The sequence below is a fragment of the Pectinophora gossypiella genome, chromosome 13, assembly GCF_024362695.1.
Source record: "Pectinophora gossypiella chromosome 13, ilPecGoss1.1, whole genome shotgun sequence".
NCBI lineage: Eukaryota > Metazoa > Arthropoda > Insecta > Lepidoptera > Gelechiidae > Pectinophora > Pectinophora gossypiella.
This window is the reverse complement of record NC_065416.1, coordinates 10,184,221-10,202,895: the sequence shown is the minus strand read 5'-3', so window position 1 is coordinate 10,202,895 and position 18,675 is coordinate 10,184,221. Positions and strand designations below refer to the sequence as shown.

The following is an 18,675-nucleotide window of genomic DNA, read 5'->3' as shown; positions in this document are numbered from 1 at the left end:
CAGTTCGTATCAACCTGGAGTGTTGGAGTAGGAGTAAATAAGAAAAGGAAGTAAAATGAAATATAAATTAGATCGTAAATCTGTTCATTAGCAAGTATTTATTTCACACGTTATTAATTATGTACATTATATTTACAATAAATACAAATTTATTAATTTCTAAACAGTGTCAATTTGCTTAGAAACTGTCTTTGTGACACCCTGTCACATTGTTTTTTTTTTTTTTTCATTAAGTCGTTTGATCTTGAGGCGGGACTTGTTCAGCTTTTCTTTTAAATTTTTCATCTCGTCTTCTTGAACTGACTGAAATAAAGTTTAATAATAATGTTAAAATAGTATATGTACAAAATAATCTATAAAAATAAAAGTAAAATATATCTGATTTAAGTGCATTGTGCAGCTGGTTGAATTATACACTCTATATATGTATATCATGTTAAAAATATAAAAAAAGAAAATTATTTGATATACCTTTTCATGTAAATCCAGTCGACACTTTTGGATTTAATATCTGAAATCAAAGATAATAATAATTTACTTATATAAAACGTGTACAACTCATAATTGTTTAGACATAAAACAACTACAGACTTAGTATATATACTAAGTTTATTAAGTACATAATAATATGTAGTTGAATGATAGATAGTATAAACGTGTTGTGATAACATGATACAAATATCTTATCTATCTATCCAGCAGTGAGATGATGCAGGCTAGGCTGAAATTTAAATTTAAACACCATTTCATCTGTCTGATCTATAATGTTCAATGTAGGAATAGCATCGTCTCGAAGACGCCTCCACTTTGAATTAGGAACACACATAAATGAATCCGCAGTAAAATGTTTCGAGCAAATACGGCTGTACTTATTTGGAATCCAATTTCGTCTATTAATGCGAATTATCCATTCTTTCTCTTTGTTATCGTCTACAGGAAATCTAAAAATTAAAAGTATCGATAATTTTAGTACATCACTATGGACAATCAACATAACCTCAAATCAATTCCGTATTCATCGATGAAACGTATAATATAATGGATATCTCAAATATTTTATGCTACAAATCTATTCAGCAAAACATATTACTTTCCTAAAATTGTTCAGCAGTTCACATTTCACTAGAAAATTACAAAAAACTTACCGATGAAACGACAGAAGTTGTTGGCTATTTTCTTTTCTTCCTGAATGTGAGCTGCAGCCCCATACCACACAAGACATAATGTCACACAGTCGAGACACTCAATTATTTGATATAAATAAAAGTTTCTTTCCATTTATTTGGAAAAATATTGTTAAATTATCACTTAAAACAATCTGAACACAAGACACTCGTAAACACAGTTGACGCGACCGTGTCAAATAGTTCGGTAAATATAAGTAAAATCTTCTTATGTATGTTACTATGTATTTGGCCGAGTTAAAATGAGTCCAATAGGTCCAAATGACATTTCATGTTGTGACAACCTCGGAAAAAATGAAGCAAAGAGCGAATCATTTGTCCTTTTCTCACTCATAGTTTGTGTCGTAAGCTAGAAGAGAGCCGGTTTATAGTTTCTGAATTCTTATTTTAGCCTTCCTTCTATGCTTTAGTTATTGTTCTGAGCCTCAGAACAATAACTAAAGCATAGAAGGAAGGCTAAAATAAAAATTCAGAAACTATAAACCGGCTCTCTTCTAGCTTACGACACAAACTATGAGTGAGAAAAGGACAAATGATTCGCTCTTTGCTTCATTTTTTCCGAGGTTGTCCAAACATGAAATGTCATTTGGACCTATTGGAATCATTTTAACTCGGCCAAATAAATATAACATAACATAAGAAGATTTTACTTATATTTATCGAACTATTTGACACGGTCGCATGAACGTTGTTTACGAGTGTCTTGTGTTCAGATTGTTTTAAGTGGTAATTTAACAATATTTTTCCAAATAAATGGAAAGAAACTTTTATTTATATCAAATAATTGAGTGTCTCAACTCAGTGACATTATGTCTTGTGTGGTATGGGGCTGCAGCTCACATTCAGGAAGAAAAGAAAATAGCCAACAACTTATGTCGTTTCATAGGTAAGTTTTTTGTAATTTTCTAGTGAAATGTGAACTGCTGAACAATTTTAGGAAAGTAATATGTTTTGCTGAATAGATTTGTAGCATAAAATATTTAAGATATCCATTATATTATACGTTTTATCGATGAATACGGAATTGATTTGAGGTTATGTTGATTGTCCATAGTGATGTACTAAAATTATCGATACTTTTAATTTTTAGATTTCCTGTAGACGATAACAAAAAGAAAGAATGGATAATTCGCATTGGATTCTAAATAAGTACAGCCGTATTTGCTCGAAACATTTTACTGCGGATTCGTTTATGTGTGTTCCTAATTCGAAGTGGAGACGTCTTCGAGACGATGCTATTCCTACATTGAACATTATAGATCAGACAGATGAAATGGTAATTACGGCCGAACACCACACACCCGAAGTCTCGACGGCAAAAGGGACAAAATCGTGGGTCCGCGTTAAATTCCCATATTTCGCCAGCTTTTGGCTAGCGGCCCACTCGGCAGCCGCCCCTGCGGTTCGAGTAGTACAGGGCAGGTGCGTTGCTGCAAATGTGCAAGTGCAGGTCGCGTCCCACAATAAATCACGCCCCCTCCCCCAGGGTATGAGCGTGAGCCCATCGGGCCTCTTACCGTCTGTGCGGCTTAGACCCGGCGCGGTTCCAATTTGCACGGCACGTCGATCGACACCAGTGCACGGCGGATGACATCATAAATAAATTCGAATATTACAAAATACTTACCGATGAAACGATAACAGTTGGCTATTTTCTTTCCTTCCTGAATGTGAGCTGCAGCTCCAAACTAATATAAACCAGACAATGGCCCCGATTCCTGCAGACACCGCCTAATTTTATTTTAAGTTATATCCGTCATTTTCATATCCGTCGAAAAGGAAAGGGACGGATGATTCACAGCTCTTAATTTTAGGAAGAATGAGTAAATGAATGAATAACCCGGGCGAATCAAAAAGGTACGTCTCTGGTATGCAATCCGTTTGACGTGCTGTCTACTTAACTGTGACGGGTTATTGACGGATGTAAAATTTTTAGACGGTTGGTTTAGATTTGTGCTTAAAATTGACGTGTGTTCCATTAATTTTATGCTTGTCGATTACCCGTCCCTTTCCTTTTCGGCGGATAAGAAAATGACAGATATAACTTAAAATAAAATTAGATGGTATTTACAGGAATTAGCACCAATATAATCCAAAAATGGTTAGATACTTACCTATCAGAGACAGAGTCTCCTTTCATCAAGAAGAAGATAATTGCATCCTACAAAAAGAAATCTTGTAAAAAAAAATATCGACATTAATTGTAAGTAAATTTAATTTTATCGACGTATTACTAAAGTGAAACGCAACACTAGGCAATGAAAAACTTGTGGCAACCTCAGAACAATAACTAAAGCATAGAAGGAAGGCTAAAATAGCAACAGAACTCTATAATTCTGCTCTACTTTATCTTACGGAACTGGCGTAATGTTAGACAAAGACGCATATACAAAAATTGTTTCGTAATTTCGTAGGTTGTCACAAGTTTTTCATTGCCTAGTGTTGGGTTTCACTTTAGTAATATGTCGATAAAATTAAATTTACTTACAATTAATGTCGATAATTTTTTTTTACAAGATTTCTTTTTATAGGATGCAATTATCTTCTTCTTTATGAAAGGAGACTCTGTCTCTGATAGGTAAGTATCTAACCATTTTTGGATTATATTGTCTGGTTTATATTAGTTTGGAGCTGCAGCTCACATTCAGGAAGGAAAGAAAATAGCCAACTGTTATCGTTTCATCGGTAAGTATTTTGTAATATTCGAATTTATTTATGATGTCATCCGCCGTGCCGTGCAAATTGGAACCGCGCCGGGTCTAAGCCGCACAGACGGTAAGAGGCCCGATGGGCTCACGCTCATACCCTGGGGGAGGGGGCGTGATTTATTGTGGGACGCGACCTGCACTTGCACATTTGCAGCAACGCACCTGCCCCGTACTACTCGAACCGCAGGGGCGGCTGCCGAGTGGGCCGCTAGCCAAAAGCTGGCGAAATATGGGAATTTAACGCGGACCCACGATTTTGTCCCTTTTGCCGTCGAGACTTCGGGTGTGTGGTGTTCGGCCGTAATTACCATTTCATCTGTCTGATCTATAATGTTCAATGTAGGAATAGCATCGTCTCGAAGACGTCTCCACTTCGAATTAGGAACACACATAAACGAATCCGCAGTAAAATGTTTCGAGCAAATACGGCTGTACTTATTTAGAATCCAATGCGAATTATCCATTCTTTCTTTTTGTTATCGTCTACAGGAAATCTAAAAATTAAAAGTATCGATAATTTTAGTACATCACTATGGACAATCAACATAACCTCAAATCAATTCCGTATTCATCGATAAAACGTATAATATAATGGATATCTCAAATATTTTATGCTACAAATCTATTCAGCAAAACATATTACTTTCCTAAAATTGTTCAGCAGTTCACATTTCACTAAAAAATTACAAAAAACTTACCGATGAAACGACAGAACTTGTTGGCTATTTTCTTTTCTTCCTGAATGTGAGCTGCAGCCCCATACCACACAAGACATAATGTCACTGAGTCGAGACACTCAATTATTTGATATAAATAAAAGTTTCTTTCCATTTATTTGGAAAAATATTGTTAAATTACCACTTAAAACAATCTGAACACAAGACACTCGTAAACAACGTTCACGCGACCGTGTCAAATAGTTCGGTAAATATAAGTAAAATCTTCTTATGTTATGTTATATTTATTTGGCCGAGTTAAAATGAGTCCAATAGGTCCAAATGACATTTCATGGAAAAAATGAAGCAAAGAGCGAATCATTTGTCCTTTTCTCACTCATAGTTTGTGTCGTAAGCTAGAAGAGAGCCGGTTTATAGTTTCTGAATTCTTATTTTAGCCTTCCTTCTATGCTTTAGTTATTGTTCTGAGGTGACAACCTACGAAATTACGAAACAATTTTTGTATATGCGTCTTTATCTAACATTACGCCAGTTCCGTAAGATAAAGTAGAGCAGAATTATAGAGTTCTGTTGCTATTTTAGCCTTCCTTCTATGCTTTAGTTATTGTTCTGAGGGTCCTGATACAAAAACATATACTATAGGTACGTTTCTATAACAAACCCGCCACGCGAGTACAAAAGACGTTACGACGATGGTATATTTATCTCTTTTTAACTTATGACGGCTCACTTGGGTGCGAAAGACAAAACCTATGTTTTTCTTTCGTCTTAAATATGCTCCGTCTATTCTATACAAGGTCGACGACTGCTTCGCTGAACACCCAAAGTGTGCTCCTGGTGGTAGAACGAGTAAATTTTGTATGATCTGTAGTGCTCCTTTGGTGGTTTGGTGGAGCACATCTTATGTCGTTATATTTATGGTTCCACTTTACCCCTACAAAGGATGGAACACATGATGACTATTTTATTTGCACTTGACTCTGACAGAAATGAGCCATTTATTAGTCACTGAAATTCATAAAAAATACAAATAAATTTTTTATAACAATAATAAATTAAAGACATTATAAGTAGCAAAATATACATTTTTTTTAACTTAGAAGGAAGAAAGTTTTGGTTCAATAAAATGTTCTTTATTCTTTAAATACTTAACATTATACATTTAAAACAAATATTTCAAGTACTTATTTCATTTTAGTAGTCCCTCCAATGTGTTCATAACTTAAAAGGAGCACGACAGGTAAATCAAAAGTTTCCCTTCTGTACCACTAAAGGGGCACAACAGAGCATTAGAATTTACCCGTTCTACCACCAGGAGCACACTTTGGGTGTTCAGCGGAGCAATCGTCACAAGGTCTTTGATTCTATACAAGGTCTTTGACTGATAACGGTAGTATTTAAAGTTTTTTACATGGCAAGACTCATTAAGGGCGGTTATCTTCATACATATCATTCTCGCATTAAGTCTATGGTTGCTCATATTGAAGATGACAGTTCCACCCCGCCCCTCCTTCTTACTTCTTTCCTATTTCGCCTGCCATGCCATAGTGCAAAGACCAGTCGCCATCTTGTTCGACTTGACATTTTCAAAGTGCCTCTACAACATTTAAGTCGTTTAATTTCGTAACTTATCCTCTCAATTTTTGTAGCTGTATTATCTAACTTTCACCATGTCCCATAAGTGTAGTGTTGTGAGTAGTGATATTAGACGAAAGGACGAAAATTTTTATAGATTTCCAAAATCTGAAACAGAACTCCAAAAATGGGTAGAGTGCGCATTGGTTCTGAAAGATTGCAAAGTGTGCTGAACTTACAAAAACAGAAAAGGTTTTTCTCATCGCCACGCGTGAGATCTCGCCTCTGCATCGACGCTTATCCAACATTATTTAGTGCTGATGAGATCACTACTGATATTGGGGCATATAGCTTACACCACGACGCCGATGGAACCAGTAAGTAACCTCAGAGTTATTTAAAATAATGTACCACATTATTTATTATTAAGTTGCTATTTTATTAGCAATTGATGATCTGTTTGTTGTTCTGCTCAGATAAGTTGGTCTGTTTGGGACAGTTGGTAGTGAAAAGAACAGTGGCAGAAGTCTGAGAATGCAACTCACTGAAACATTTATTGCTTTTCAGAAAATGTCTCTCATGAGCACAATTTTTGCAAGAGGAGACTGCATGAAAACCATTCCTACAGCAAAGTTGAAGTTCCAGAGAAAAGTAGTGGTAAGTTTTACACATCTTGAATCAATGATTAATATTTATGATATACACAAATATCCAGTTACGGGCAATTATTTTGATATTGTTTTACTTTTCATATTTATCTACAGATAGAACACAAACAAAAATTGCGCTCGACAAAATGGACTAGGTATGGATGTGGCCTAGTAGGATGTTTATTTGTTTCTGTCGATTTAGAGCTGTTGTGAGGTTACTTTTTTTTTATTTTGTGTTTCTTATTCCAGATGCACACATTTACTCCACACCTCGACGCCCTAGACGAAGAAGGCGTGTGATTGTCACGAAAAAGTCTGACATCAATTTGTGCAAGAATTTACTCTGAGTACATGAGACCCAGAAAACAATCCATTAAAAAAATAAAATAATTAATAAATAGCACTACCTATTTCATTTCAAATGAAAATAATTAGATTTTATCACGAGGGTGAAAAGGGGAGGCGATTTAGGCTTAAAAAGGCTAAAATTTCTACCACCCAAACCTATTAACTTCCAAGGCAAATAATTCAATTTAAAAAAAAAGAGCTGTCATGTTCTATAAGAGCAGTTTCCACAGAGCAATTTCTTTACTATGGAACATTTCCGTCTGATGCGTAGCATCTCTACTTGGTCTGTGTAGTGCAATAACTCAGTTTGATATTTTATTTTATAATATTATTTTCTATTCCATTTCCCTGTCTACCGGTCTTCAAAATAATAAGAAGCAACTTGAGTCTTTCCAGGCGACGTTCCCTCAAAAAATATAGATGGCGTTGTACATACTTTTCGGTCAACAACAAGACCAATAAACTGCTGTGCAAGTGTGCAGTTTGGCAGACTTAAATTTTATAACTAGGTATTGTAAAATGTGTGCACTCAAGTTCCACACTATCCTATCCATTGTTATTTTCTCTATTTAGACTCATGATTTCGAAAATATCTATTTTTTTAATTTAATGGTTATAATGTTAGAAAGGATTGTTGTATTTCAATACAACAACTTCCAGCTCAGTTTTGTCTAACGATTGGCAATGTTTAATTATAAATAATACCCACCTGTTATCTAAAAATAATAGGGATTATTATGTATACATAATAAAGAAATGAGTTTTGCTATATTGTTCTTCATCATTTTATTACAAATTACACATGCTATCTTTTCTTTCGACCACAATTCCACAGATGTCACGATAATACAAATTGATAACCGGCATGTTTGGTTATACTCATGAGTACTTATATTACACTTATGTCAAAAACAGTGTCTCTTTCACTGGTTTTTTGGTTTTAAATCTTCACTTAATTTCTTTGACATAGGCGTCAAGTTCTGCATCCAACTGTTCAGCCGTGGGCACGGGGCGCCGGCCGCCCCCGCGCCCGCCGCCAGCACCTCGTCCACCGCGGCGCACGCCGCGTCCTCCGCCACCGGCTTGGGGTCTCGCACCTAACACACAACTCCATTAGTACAGGATATCAAAGGATAAAAAACTACGATCATCATAACAAGACTAATAACATACCTCCTCTATTAGAATTTCTTCTGATAGGTCCTCCACCACCACCGAGTCTACCCCTATCTTCATTCCTGAAGGAGCTTATCTCTGATGTAGCCAGCTGGATGTTCATTGCACGCCCATCTAACGGTACTCCATTATATTGCTTCATAGCCTTCAATGCATCAGCTCTTCTTTCAAACACCACATCAGCAGTCCCTTTAAAACAAAGTTATAATATTTAATACCAATTATTAATGTACAAAACTGAAACATCACAGAATCATCGAACAAATAATATGCTTACCTAAGGATCTGCCAGATCGATCATAATGGACAGCAGCACTCTTGAGCATGCCAAATTCAGAGAACAACTCTTGGATATCAGAGTCAGAGACTCCAAAATCCAGGTTGGACACTAATAGCTTTGTGGGGCCCATTGTGATGCCACCACTTCTCTGAGCTCGCCTTTCTCCAATTTCACTGAACATGTCATGTTTCCATGTGCTGTTAACATCACCCTGAAATAGGTCGTCCTTCATAGAGAAAGCCACGTGGCCACTTGATGCCTCTTTGAGTAGCAATGAACACTCAAAATACATGGCAATGTACATGGCAAACAATGGTTTTATATGATGATACATTTAGTTGTTACAAACAATATTTGGTCATATTTAAAAAAAAACAGATTCATGGTATTGATAATTACAGAACTACAATCATTGATGACAACTGTACATTAGCTATAAAAATGTAACAAGGTCCATTTCTTTCACTGATACACATCACTGTATAATTTTTTGAACACAAAATTTGTCTTTGTATTCACAATGACACATGAACATCTTGCTCCCGCAACCAGCCGCCGAACGTAAGCCTCAAACACTGGGATGAAGTGGCAGCTCTCCAGGATTTTATTTGGCAGGGACCCCCGAACTCCAAAGCAAAAAGTGACGGACTGACACTTTGTTATCACAAAGAGTACCCAGCTGACAGAGCCCATTCATTTGTCCAGCCACAGACCACAGCGATACTTTATAGTAAAAATTTTATGTGACAATAGAGACTTATGATATTGATTTTACTCCCATTTTTAGTCATTTATGGACAAAAATAGAATTGTCGAACCGACAGCATTGCAACAACTACAAGTTTCAGCGCGATGTAAGATCGATGTCTTGTAAATTAATTTATTGGAATAACTACAAATGCTGCAGTTTCCCCATTGGCGTCGGTTGATATTGAGAATACATTTCGTGATGCGTCATTTCACCACGTTCGTCCGCCATTTGCAATTTCATAATCATCTAATTATTGGATTTACCCTGGTGTAATTTGTTGCTTTGGAAACTCCGCCACGATTTCTGCCTCGCAATACACCTCCAGCTCGGCCATTGCGAAAACCGCCGCCGCCTCCGCGGCTTGGTCTTCTATTATCAAATTTTCTTCCAGCTCCACCGCCGCCGCCGCCGCCACCTCTACCTTTTTTGCTAGCTTTAATAATGTCGTCCAGAGCCATATCAATTCTATCAACCATCTTGTTCGTAATATGGAGTTAAGTTTCAGGAGACAAACAACACTTTCTTGTTAAATTCACGGGAGATAAAATAATTAACCAAAAATATTGGCAAGCGCCTCTTCACATCGATGTCAAGGAAAAGGAAATGAATGAATGAATTAAAATTAAACGTAGTCTTTAGAATGAATATAGTGTTGCCAGTGCCTGGACATTAGTACGCTTAGTACAAAGTACGATATTACATCTTTCAATCATTCGTCAATTAATTATATAATTAATAATTAATTGTATAATCATGCATGATTGATTCAAATAAAATATTGACTTAATATCACTATCATTAAGCTTTGCACAAACAGTTTAGGACCCTAGCAATAACAAAGTTACATGAACAAGCACAAATGCCTTTAAACGAGTTAATGTTCCAGTTAAAAACCGATATTTTCCGGGTAAGATTAAATTTTTCATGTATGTCAGACAAGGCAGTATGACCTTATGACCTAAGATTTGTTTCAACGGGCGAAAGAGAAAAAAAAATGGAAAATGTCATGTCAACATGGTTTTCGTTTCGCTTTAAATAACGTAGTATCTCTTATTAGTCTGTGCTTTAAATTTTCTCTGCGCGGTGTTAGCTATATAATTAGTTTGATTTAATGTAAAATGGCTTTAAATAAATATATGCACCCGCGTAATATCTACAAAACCCCTCCAGACTTCTTAATGTTATCAAAATCATATGAAGAATTTTCTAGTATTGCTAAGAAGGTGGGATTTCGAAATTTTTTTTTATATTACTGCAAACTCAATTTTACTTTCCTTACTGAAAATTAATGTTATGATTTTGCGTTATAGGATATTACCGGTAAGGTTACAATAGACTTCAAAGATCCGCGTTCTTTACGAGTTCTTACTAAGTGCTTGCTGAAGTCAGATTTTGGTCTTGATGTAGTTATTCCTGAAGACAGACTTGTACCTACTTTACCCCTGAGACTAAACTATGTATTATGGATTGAGGACTTGCTCAATTCAGTAGGTAGAAAAGAAAATATTAAGGGATTGGACATAGGTGAGTTCTTCGGTTTATATTATTGATTTTATAATTTTGATTACTGCCCTTAAGTAAATAAAAGACTAAAATAAAAATTAAAAAAGATATATATTACTGTTGTAGTTTATTACTACTTTTCACAGGAACAGGAGCATGTGCCATATATCCTCTTCTTGCTGCAGTAACAAATAAGTGGTATATGTTGGGCACAGAAACTGATAAAGAAAGTATTCAAAAAGCACAAGAAAATATTGAGCGAAATAATTTACAGCATATAATACAATGTATGTACTAAATATTCATTGATTCAAGATATAGGTATCTTTATTAACTAGGAAGTACAATTGTATTATCATAATAAAAAAATCTTTACAGTGAGTAAAAATCCAACATCATCTCTGATGGAGTACTTGTTTGCTGATGATGGTGAGCTGTTATTTGATTTCTGCATGTGCAATCCACCATTCTACAGCAATATTCAGGAACTGTGTGAATCTCGTAGTCCAGCTAGGTAAGATATCTAGTTGGTAAAGCTTATTTTAATTTAATTAGTTTTTAAAACTTAAAAGTTATTATCATTCTTCTGTGAATGTGCCTTTAATCTGTCTCTGCTAAACTGAAGAAGCAACATTTTGTTGGTTTATTCGCTAGACTTCCACCAAAGAATGGCTTCACAGGATCTCCTCAAGAACTAATCACCGAAGGCGGAGAGTTGTCATTTTGTAGAAAAATGATAGAAGAAAGCAAGATATATAAGGATAAAGTACTGTGAGTTGTCCACTTTTATACAAAGTTACAAAGAGCGTACCATAGCACTTTTTGGTGGAGCTTAGTGTAGGTTCAAAACAAATAAAAAATGTAATGTAAATACAAAATCTGACTAATAAAAGTAAGAAAAAATATTTTATTCATTATGTCATTATTACCCAATCCAAATTCTGAAGCCTGTGCAAGTTGAAAGATGGTCAAATAGCATTTTCCATCCTGTAACCACAGTTGGGCATTAGATGCTTCATTTTTGACCTTCTATCTGCAATCAGTTGCATAGAAAATGCTCCATAGAAGAATATAATAGATATTTATTATATTCAAAAGATGGTGTTTACAATATAGTTTTATTAATATCTATCTTTTTCATTAACAGCATATTCACTACCATGATTGGCCATAAATACAATCTAAGGGAACTCATGCAGGATTTAACAGCTGACAACATTCAACATACCAGCACAGAATTCTGCCAAGGTCGTGTTACACGTTGGGGACTCGCTTGGACATTCAAGGACCTAAACATTTCTAAACTAGGTATTTCACTGCACAGATATAGATTTTCCTTTATTGATGTTATACATTATTTTTGTTCTACAAATATGTCAAATCATTTATTTAACACACAATTTTATGTCCAATTTGTCTAGTTCCAGCACGAGATAAGCTACGTAAGAAGAGTGTACCAATAGAATACTTACTCCAAGAAATACCAGGTTTATCTTATGACATAGACACTGTCAGTATGAAATTATTATTAATAATGCAAGATTTAAAAATCAGTTACAAAATACTAAATAAAAGAGGGAACATTTTATCTGTTGACATGAAAGCTGTTGAAAACACCTGGTCCAACCAAAGACGAAAGAGGAGGCTCATGAAGCTTTCCAAACAGGGTGACCCAAAGAAGCCTAAACTTGAAGATAGTTCTGATATGGTTGATGGAGCTTTACCGAAAATTATAGTTACTCCACCAGATGATGGTAAAGATAATAATACCAAGCAAATTGTAGCTGGGGAATCAAATGTGGATGATAATGTAAAAGTTGACCTATCCAGTATAGATTCCAAAGAAAATGATAAAAAATCCGATGACACACTCAAAGGTAGCAGTGAATCGAAAAACATAAATACTGAACTAAGTAGTATTAACAATGAACTTAAGACTGCCACACAACACAATGATAGTAAAATTTCTACTGCTTTTTATTCAGAGTCCTTCAGTTCAAAATCTTCCATTGATACCAACACCCTGGTGCATGCATTCTTCAAAGTCCTGAAAAAAGATAAATACATATTCCTTGAAATGGAATTTTTAGATGGATCTGCTGGTAAAGAGGGTCTACATCAAATAATGCAGTATATTAAAAATCATTGGAAATAATTACCTATGCATTTTATTCAAAATTAACGCTTCCTACAATTTGCATAAGTTCTTATCTACCTCATTGGTTTAATCTATGGTCTACCTGCCTGATGGATACTTAAGTTCAGTATATATGAACAAGCAGTATAAGGAGTACTTGGCTATCATGAGCAGTACGGGCAGAAGCACGTAGTATCTCTTATTAGTCTGTGGGCAGAAGATCTAACGATGTTTTGCCAGTATACAATATGAAGTAATAAAACTAAAAACCGTTAATAAAGGACTTTCCAGGCTACGATCACTAAAAACAATCTAGATGGCGTTGTCCAGCTTTAATGTGATAATTACCTATTTCCTCATTACTCGGGTACATAATTATAGAAAAGTATAGAAGCATATATAAAAAATATTGTTGCTATACCTATATTGCTTCTCTTTATGTTGATCAGAATAATAATGGAAGATCTATTTGGTGTATTTGTGCCTGGGTGCAATAAAAAAGGGTCATCATTTTTAAGTACCCAAAAACAAATATAAAATATGCATATAAATACCTAAAAGTAAACTAAGGTTAATATGATAAATACTTTTATTAATAAGTACTCAATATAATACACTTCTCATCAAAAAAATCGAAACACCTTGCAAGTTTACGTTTTGTCAGGATTATCAGAAAAATGTGTACATTTAGGAATAAATGTTAAATGTCGTTTAATAGTGAGTAATATGAGCTTATCAAATCTTAATGTTAATGTTCTAAATTTAAATGAATTTTTCATAGGTTTCGTATTTTGTTAAATGAGTCATTTTTATTCCGTATGGAGTATAAAGGAAATGGATAAAACAACACACGTAAATGAAAAAAAAAGCTAAAAAACGTTTATTAATAACTCATATTCCCTCCCCGAGCTCTAATTACTGCTTCCATACGGTTCTTCATCGATCGGATGAGAGTCACGATCACATGCTGTGGTATATTGTCCCATTCCTCTTGGATTGCATCTTGCAGCTGGCTAAGTGTTTCTGGGGCAGGATCTCTTGCTCGAATTCGTCTCTTTAATTCATCCCACAGATGTTCAATGGGATTCATGTCCGGGCTTCTTGCTGGCCATTCCATAATAGAGATATCGACTTCGTTAAGATAATCTCGTACGACGCCCGCGGTGTGAGCCCTAGCATTGTCGTGCATGAATATGAAGCCGTTGCCAATAAAATGTGCATAGGGCATCACATGAGGCTCGAGACACTCTTCGACGTACCGATGACAGTTTAGTGCAGCAGACGTGGCCCAGACACGAAAGCAAAAAATGTACTCCAACCCTAAACACACATTTGTCTCAAAACAATGATTCATTTCGTTTATAAGATAAACAAATGAAATTCTAATTTTGAATTTAGAATTTTCGCTTATTACTGTAATGGCCAAACTGCCAGCTATACATTTATGTATTTTTTTTCATCGTATGAATTCTTTTTTGTGTTAAATTCGGACAAAAACAATGAAAACGGAAGTGTTTCGATTTTTTTGATGAGAAGTGTATAATACATTTTCCTTCATTTAACCTTCTAATTTCATGGATAAATGTTTGTTTTCCATGAAATTAGAAGGTTAACGAAGAAAGATCTGTACAGCGCCATCTATATTGTGTGTTGAGGAACGTGGCCTGGAATCTTTCATTAGCGTACATGTATCCGAGTTTTATTTAATATTATAGTCTTGCAACTTTTTGACAATCTGTCAAAATACGCGCGCGTTCAGAGTGCATGTCGGCGTCGAAATCAGAAAATTATGTTTTGATTAACAATATTAATAATTATACGCAATTTTATGATCCATTACCTGCTATTTCACAATATATTCCATAAATGATTAGCTACAAAACTTACCTGATTGCAAGTGACCCTGCTTTGTTATAATAAAAAGTTAAAACTATTGTCCACTGCTCAAGTAACGAGTCAAAAATCGTTTCGTTTTCATTGTACTGACTGTGAAATTCTATCAGCGATGAGTACTTTAGATATGCAGAAAAGCTGGGCTGAAGAAGTGGAAGAAACTTACAGTGAGTTATCTTAGTATGATGATCGTATGTAGAAGTATTATTTTATATTAACCATACTGATTGATATTAAAATTGTTTTTGGATATTGTAGGTCGAAAAGCCAAGAAAGAGAGAATGAAATCTGAGAGCAGCAGCAGCAGAGAGAACTCTAGCAACCGTAAGAGGGTAAAGCCCAATAGAAATAAAAATGAATCTGATAATGCTCCTAAGTAAGTGATAGTTTGTGTGATGCATTTACACAACATTTTAACAACACTTTTTATAGAGATGATGATGTATTCTAAACAATATTTTGTTTCAGACCACTAAAAAAGCTTATGGAATTGGAAACGGACCCATCTGTTCTTCAAAGACGTCAGAAACAAATTGATTATGGGAAAAATACTGTTGGCTATCATAATTATATCACAGCTGTACCTTTGTAAGAAAATATTACTTTCATATAAATCAATCTTTCTTTTACTTTTCCTAATAATACTTATTGTTACAGGGAAAAACACACAAAAGAACACCCATCAACACCTGACAAGTATACAAAGTACAGCCGGAGGTCTTGGGACCAGCTAATAAAGTTATGGAGAAAAAAACTTCACACGTTTGACCCTGAGGCTTACAGTGACACGGAATCTGATGATTCCAGTAGCAAATAAATACCTCAATTTTTATTATAATTATGACTGAAGAATATGTAGGTAGATTTTATAAATAGTTATTTTTAAAAAACTACTAATTTGCAGTATTGGAATGCTCAAATATTGACATTCTTTAATTATTTTTATGTAGCGTAAACATATCAGCTACAATTATTACTTATTTTCTTTTCATTTTCGACTTTCTTGTGTAATATATATAAATTTAGTGCCTAGCTTAGCTAGTCTATGCAAGCATTGACTATAATCACGCTATTTGGAGACTACTACTGACATTTTGTGGAATGGTTATTACAGAATAAAAGTTATGCCATTATTTTATGTTTTTTATTGCCTATCTTCTCATTATGTTAGTTGTCTTAATGTACTTAATTCAAAGGAAGTGCAATTTTGTTGAGGATATCTCGTGCTTGCTTGACCACTGGGTTGCCTTTTGTTTCTGAGGCTAGATTTTGCAGCTTCTCCATGTATTCATCAATGTTACTTTCTGTTGGTGTAGCAGGACCACCTGCAATAAAGACAAAGCTCATATTATTTAGTTATTTGTCTCTCCCTTGGAATGCAATTAGAATAATGTTTAGCCTGCATTACAAAATATATACATTTGCATAAGAGCATAGAATAAGAAATAAATAAGAGGCACAATAGGTACAATACAAACTACAAGATGTGTTGGTGTCACCTGGTAGCGAGACATCTTGCAGAGCCTGCACCAGCGCGGCCACAAGTGCTCGCCGGTGCGCGACGAGGCCGGCAGTGCGCTCGACGGCGGCGGCAGTCTCCGCGCGCAGGCGCGCCGTCGCGCCGCTTACCTCCTCCGCGTGCCTCTGCAGAATTGCATTCTGAAATGGACAACCTGGAATAATTTGGGTTTGCGACAAATGCAAATAGTTTTAGTTCTGCTTTTAATTCACAGAAAATATTTTGATTTTGAAGTCTAGTTCAAAAACCATCATTGAGATTTCAAAATTATTTCTTACCTGTTGTTCAAAATCTGAGTTGGCTTTTCTTAACTGCTTAAGCTCAGATTCTCTCAGTTTGTTATGTTGAAGGAATTGATCAGTGAATATGGGGATATCTGTGTCTCCACCTAATTCTTCACCCTGGAAAGTTACAAATTTCTTAGTAAAAATGTAATTTTACTTTATTGTTTCTTAGCTATTGTATTCCCCCCCTGAAAATACGTGACTACGCCGCACAATTGCAGTTTGAGCTTTATGCTATGGGTTGTTACTTGAAATAAAAAAATATTATTATAATCTAATTATTAACAACATTAAACAGTCCCAATACACAGGCATAGATTATATAAAAAAAAAATATTTCTTTTATACACTGTTTCAATAAAGTGGCTGTTGTATAGCCTGTGTCGAGGTAGAAACTAATATAGAATAATGTGTGTATCTGAATTCATGTATTGAGTGTAATGTAAATTTAATAAAAATAACACTAACAGAAGCTGGGGTGATACATGGTCTAGGCCGAGGTGGAGTCTGCTGCCTGGAGGCAGGTGTGGGGGCAGGTAGTGTACCATTCACATTCACCATATTCTGCTCTGCTACTGCTTGAGGAGCTGGCAAGCAAACATATTACACAATGAAAACAAAATTGATTATATGTATAGAACAGTAGAATTCAATGTTTGTTTAGCTTTATAAATACTTTACTGAAATCACATTCTACCAAAAAAAAAAACGGACACTATAAAAAAACGACTCTATAAGACAGACTATCAGCCACTCCTTCATAGCAAAAATAGACTAAAGTGGCCCCTATGGCAGTGTCGTAAATCAACCTTTCCAAGATTTTATTACAGCAGGATACTCTCCTTTCTAAACATACTGTGTTGTGTCTTTTTTTGATTATTAGTGTATACTTTGTACTAGAATATATTTATTACAACATGTAATTATTAAGTACCTAACCCAGTTTAATTTGGCTCCAATTTGCATATTGTTTGTTATCTTATGACCTCACCTGTAGCAGCAGCAGCAGCAGTATCAGGTGGTGGTGGGTTATGTTTGGGTTTCTTGGCTGCTACACTTTCCTTTTGCTCCATTTGTTGTCTCCTGAATTCCTTGTATGCATCTGTTTTCTTATATTCTGCCCATTCCCTGATGTACCTGTAAATGAGTCTAAATTAATACTTTATGTACCATTAAAGATCAGATAGAAGATGGAATCTTAGTGTCATAATACATATTCCTCTGTTAGATCTGTGAAAAACAGCCAAAATCTTTAAAAACTATTTATGGTAAGTTGGATTACAAAATGATGTGATATACCTAACATTGAAGAGATGTTTCTAAATGTACCTTTCTTTGTCTTGGTCAGCAGCATCTAGATAATGTTGTTTCTCCTCTGCCGGCAGCTTGCTCCACTCGCTGGCGAGGTGCCGCGTCAGCTCTGCAAACCCCAGCTCTGGGTGCTCTGCGCGAAGCTGGTCGCGACGCTCGTTTAGGTACCTCACATATCCTGCATAACTATACTAGTCAGAATGGGGATTCTTTAAGTATCATCATTCATATTATCTTATAATTTACCTGTTAAAGGTTGCCGCGGTGCTGTGACATCTCGAGGCACTTTCGGCTTACGTTTCTTAGGTTTCCTAGGTGATGGTTTCTGATCTTTTGGTGGTATAGCGGCCACAGCGTCCCCGGTACCAGAGACTACTGAAAAATCTTCCACTTTCTGAGGTCTGGAAGCCTCTTCTTGAATCGGTGCTTGGTTTTGTTGGGTCTCTATAGGTTGCTCTAGTGGCTGTGCTTCGGCGTCCATAATATATGTGTAAACACGTTATTAAACAAATTTATTATATAAATATTAATCGTAGTTCCCAGGTCCAGTTATTGACGAATTTATAAGTTAGATTACAAAGCTTCCGAATAATCAATACATGTACAATTTGTGTACAATACATACACGCAAATGAATGAATGATTTGAATGAATGAACACGAACTGTCAACAAGCGGAA

The 18,675-nt window shown here is 35.4% G+C and overlaps 5 protein-coding genes and 1 long non-coding RNA gene across 17 annotated transcripts; 3 read left to right on the top strand and 3 right to left on the bottom strand.

Annotated features, from left to right (window-relative positions):
- Window positions 1-112: 112 nt before the first annotated feature.
- On the bottom strand, window positions 113-1,604 carry LOC126371894 (uncharacterized). The gene is made up of 3 exons (XR_007567094.1): window positions 1,146-1,604; window positions 472-511; window positions 113-303 (listed from the first exon to the last, which is right to left on the bottom strand). It is a non-coding gene; the product is annotated as an uncharacterized LOC126371894 (long non-coding RNA).
- Window positions 1,359-7,162, top strand: LOC126371888 (uncharacterized). 12 transcript variants are annotated; one of them, XM_050017297.1, is made up of 4 exons: window positions 1,359-1,371; window positions 6,219-6,521; window positions 6,712-6,801; window positions 7,044-7,162. In XM_050017297.1, exons 2-4 carry the CDS (start codon window positions 6,332-6,334, stop codon window positions 7,139-7,141), a joined length of 378 nt encoding a protein of 125 aa, XP_049873254.1. In that variant the 5' UTR covers window positions 1,359-1,371; window positions 6,219-6,331; the 3' UTR covers window positions 7,142-7,162. The 12 variants fall into 12 exon arrangements, with proteins under 12 accessions (XP_049873254.1, XP_049873260.1, XP_049873255.1 ...); XM_050017303.1 differs by having other exon boundaries at window positions 1,359-1,381; window positions 6,302-6,521; XM_050017298.1 differs by having other exon boundaries at window positions 1,361-1,371; window positions 6,252-6,521.
- A 741-nt stretch (window positions 7,163-7,903) lies between these two features.
- Window positions 7,904-9,967, bottom strand: LOC126371879 (THO complex subunit 4). The gene is made up of 4 exons (XM_050017283.1): window positions 9,613-9,967; window positions 8,596-8,809; window positions 8,316-8,507; window positions 7,904-8,239 (listed from the first exon to the last, which is right to left on the bottom strand). Exons 1-4 carry the CDS (start codon window positions 9,823-9,825, stop codon window positions 8,091-8,093), a joined length of 768 nt encoding a protein of 255 aa, XP_049873240.1. The 5' UTR covers window positions 9,826-9,967; the 3' UTR covers window positions 7,904-8,090.
- Window positions 9,968-10,417: 450 nt separating this feature from the next.
- Window positions 10,418-13,010, top strand: LOC126371867 (U6 small nuclear RNA (adenine-(43)-N(6))-methyltransferase). Its single transcript, XM_050017260.1, has 7 exons — window positions 10,418-10,572; window positions 10,660-10,873; window positions 10,999-11,139; window positions 11,231-11,366; window positions 11,507-11,623; window positions 12,000-12,160; window positions 12,274-13,010. Exons 1-7 carry the CDS (start codon window positions 10,468-10,470, stop codon window positions 13,005-13,007), a joined length of 1,608 nt encoding a protein of 535 aa, XP_049873217.1. The 5' UTR covers window positions 10,418-10,467; the 3' UTR covers window positions 13,008-13,010.
- A 1,706-nt stretch (window positions 13,011-14,716) lies between these two features.
- Window positions 14,717-16,015, top strand: LOC126371886 (histone RNA hairpin-binding protein). The gene is made up of 4 exons (XM_050017290.1): window positions 14,717-15,049; window positions 15,141-15,258; window positions 15,351-15,470; window positions 15,540-16,015. The coding sequence occupies exons 1-4, from the start codon at window positions 14,995-14,997 to the stop codon at window positions 15,697-15,699; spliced, it is 453 nt and encodes a 150-aa protein (XP_049873247.1). The 5' UTR covers window positions 14,717-14,994; the 3' UTR covers window positions 15,700-16,015.
- LOC126371874 (high mobility group protein 20A) lies at window positions 16,013-18,628 on the bottom strand. Its single transcript, XM_050017273.1, has 7 exons — window positions 18,243-18,628; window positions 18,015-18,174; window positions 17,677-17,822; window positions 17,154-17,272; window positions 16,680-16,802; window positions 16,382-16,541; window positions 16,013-16,207 (listed from the first exon to the last, which is right to left on the bottom strand). The coding sequence occupies exons 1-7, from the start codon at window positions 18,475-18,477 to the stop codon at window positions 16,068-16,070; spliced, it is 1,083 nt and encodes a 360-aa protein (XP_049873230.1). The 5' UTR covers window positions 18,478-18,628; the 3' UTR covers window positions 16,013-16,067.
- Window positions 18,629-18,675: the final 47 nt, after the last annotated feature.

Bases quoted from the DNA above. Each gene is read 5' to 3' on its own strand.
- LOC126371888 (XM_050017297.1), top strand. From the start codon at position 6,332: ATGGGTAGAGTGCGCATTGGTTCTGAAAGATTGCAAAGTGTGCTGAAC. The intron at 6,522-6,711 runs GTAAGTAACCTC...ATTGCTTTTCAG, and splicing joins CCACGACGCCGATGGAACCA to AAAATGTCTCTCATGAGCAC. The intron at 6,802-7,043 runs GTAAGTTTTACA...TTCTTATTCCAG, and splicing joins AGTTCCAGAGAAAAGTAGTG to ATGCACACATTTACTCCACA.
- LOC126371879 (XM_050017283.1), bottom strand. From the start codon at position 9,825: ATGGTTGATAGAATTGATATGGCTCTGGACGACATTATTAAAGCTAGC. The intron at 8,810-9,612 runs GTAAATCCAATA...GACCTATTTCAG, and splicing joins AAGCAACAAATTACACCAGG to GGTGATGTTAACAGCACATG. The intron at 8,240-8,315 runs GTATGTTATTAG...GTTGTGTGTTAG, and splicing joins AAGAAATTCTAATAGAGGAG to GTGCGAGACCCCAAGCCGGT.
- LOC126371867 (XM_050017260.1), top strand. From the start codon at position 10,468: ATGGCTTTAAATAAATATATGCACCCGCGTAATATCTACAAAACCCCT. The intron at 11,624-11,999 runs GTGAGTTGTCCA...TTTCATTAACAG, and splicing joins ATATATAAGGATAAAGTACT to CATATTCACTACCATGATTG. The intron at 12,161-12,273 runs GTATTTCACTGC...CAATTTGTCTAG, and splicing joins CCTAAACATTTCTAAACTAG to TTCCAGCACGAGATAAGCTA.
- LOC126371886 (XM_050017290.1), top strand. From the start codon at position 14,995: ATGAGTACTTTAGATATGCAGAAAAGCTGGGCTGAAGAAGTGGAAGAA. The intron at 15,259-15,350 runs GTAAGTGATAGT...ATTTTGTTTCAG, and splicing joins GAATCTGATAATGCTCCTAA to ACCACTAAAAAAGCTTATGG. The intron at 15,471-15,539 runs GTAAGAAAATAT...TTATTGTTACAG, and splicing joins TATATCACAGCTGTACCTTT to GGAAAAACACACAAAAGAAC.
- LOC126371874 (XM_050017273.1), bottom strand. From the start codon at position 18,477: ATGGACGCCGAAGCACAGCCACTAGAGCAACCTATAGAGACCCAACAA. The intron at 16,803-17,153 runs GTTAGTGTTATT...GTAACTTTCCAG, and splicing joins CATGTATCACCCCAGCTTCT to GGTGAAGAATTAGGTGGAGA. The intron at 16,208-16,381 runs GTGACACCAACA...TCTTTATTGCAG, and splicing joins GCAAGATGTCTCGCTACCAG to GTGGTCCTGCTACACCAACA.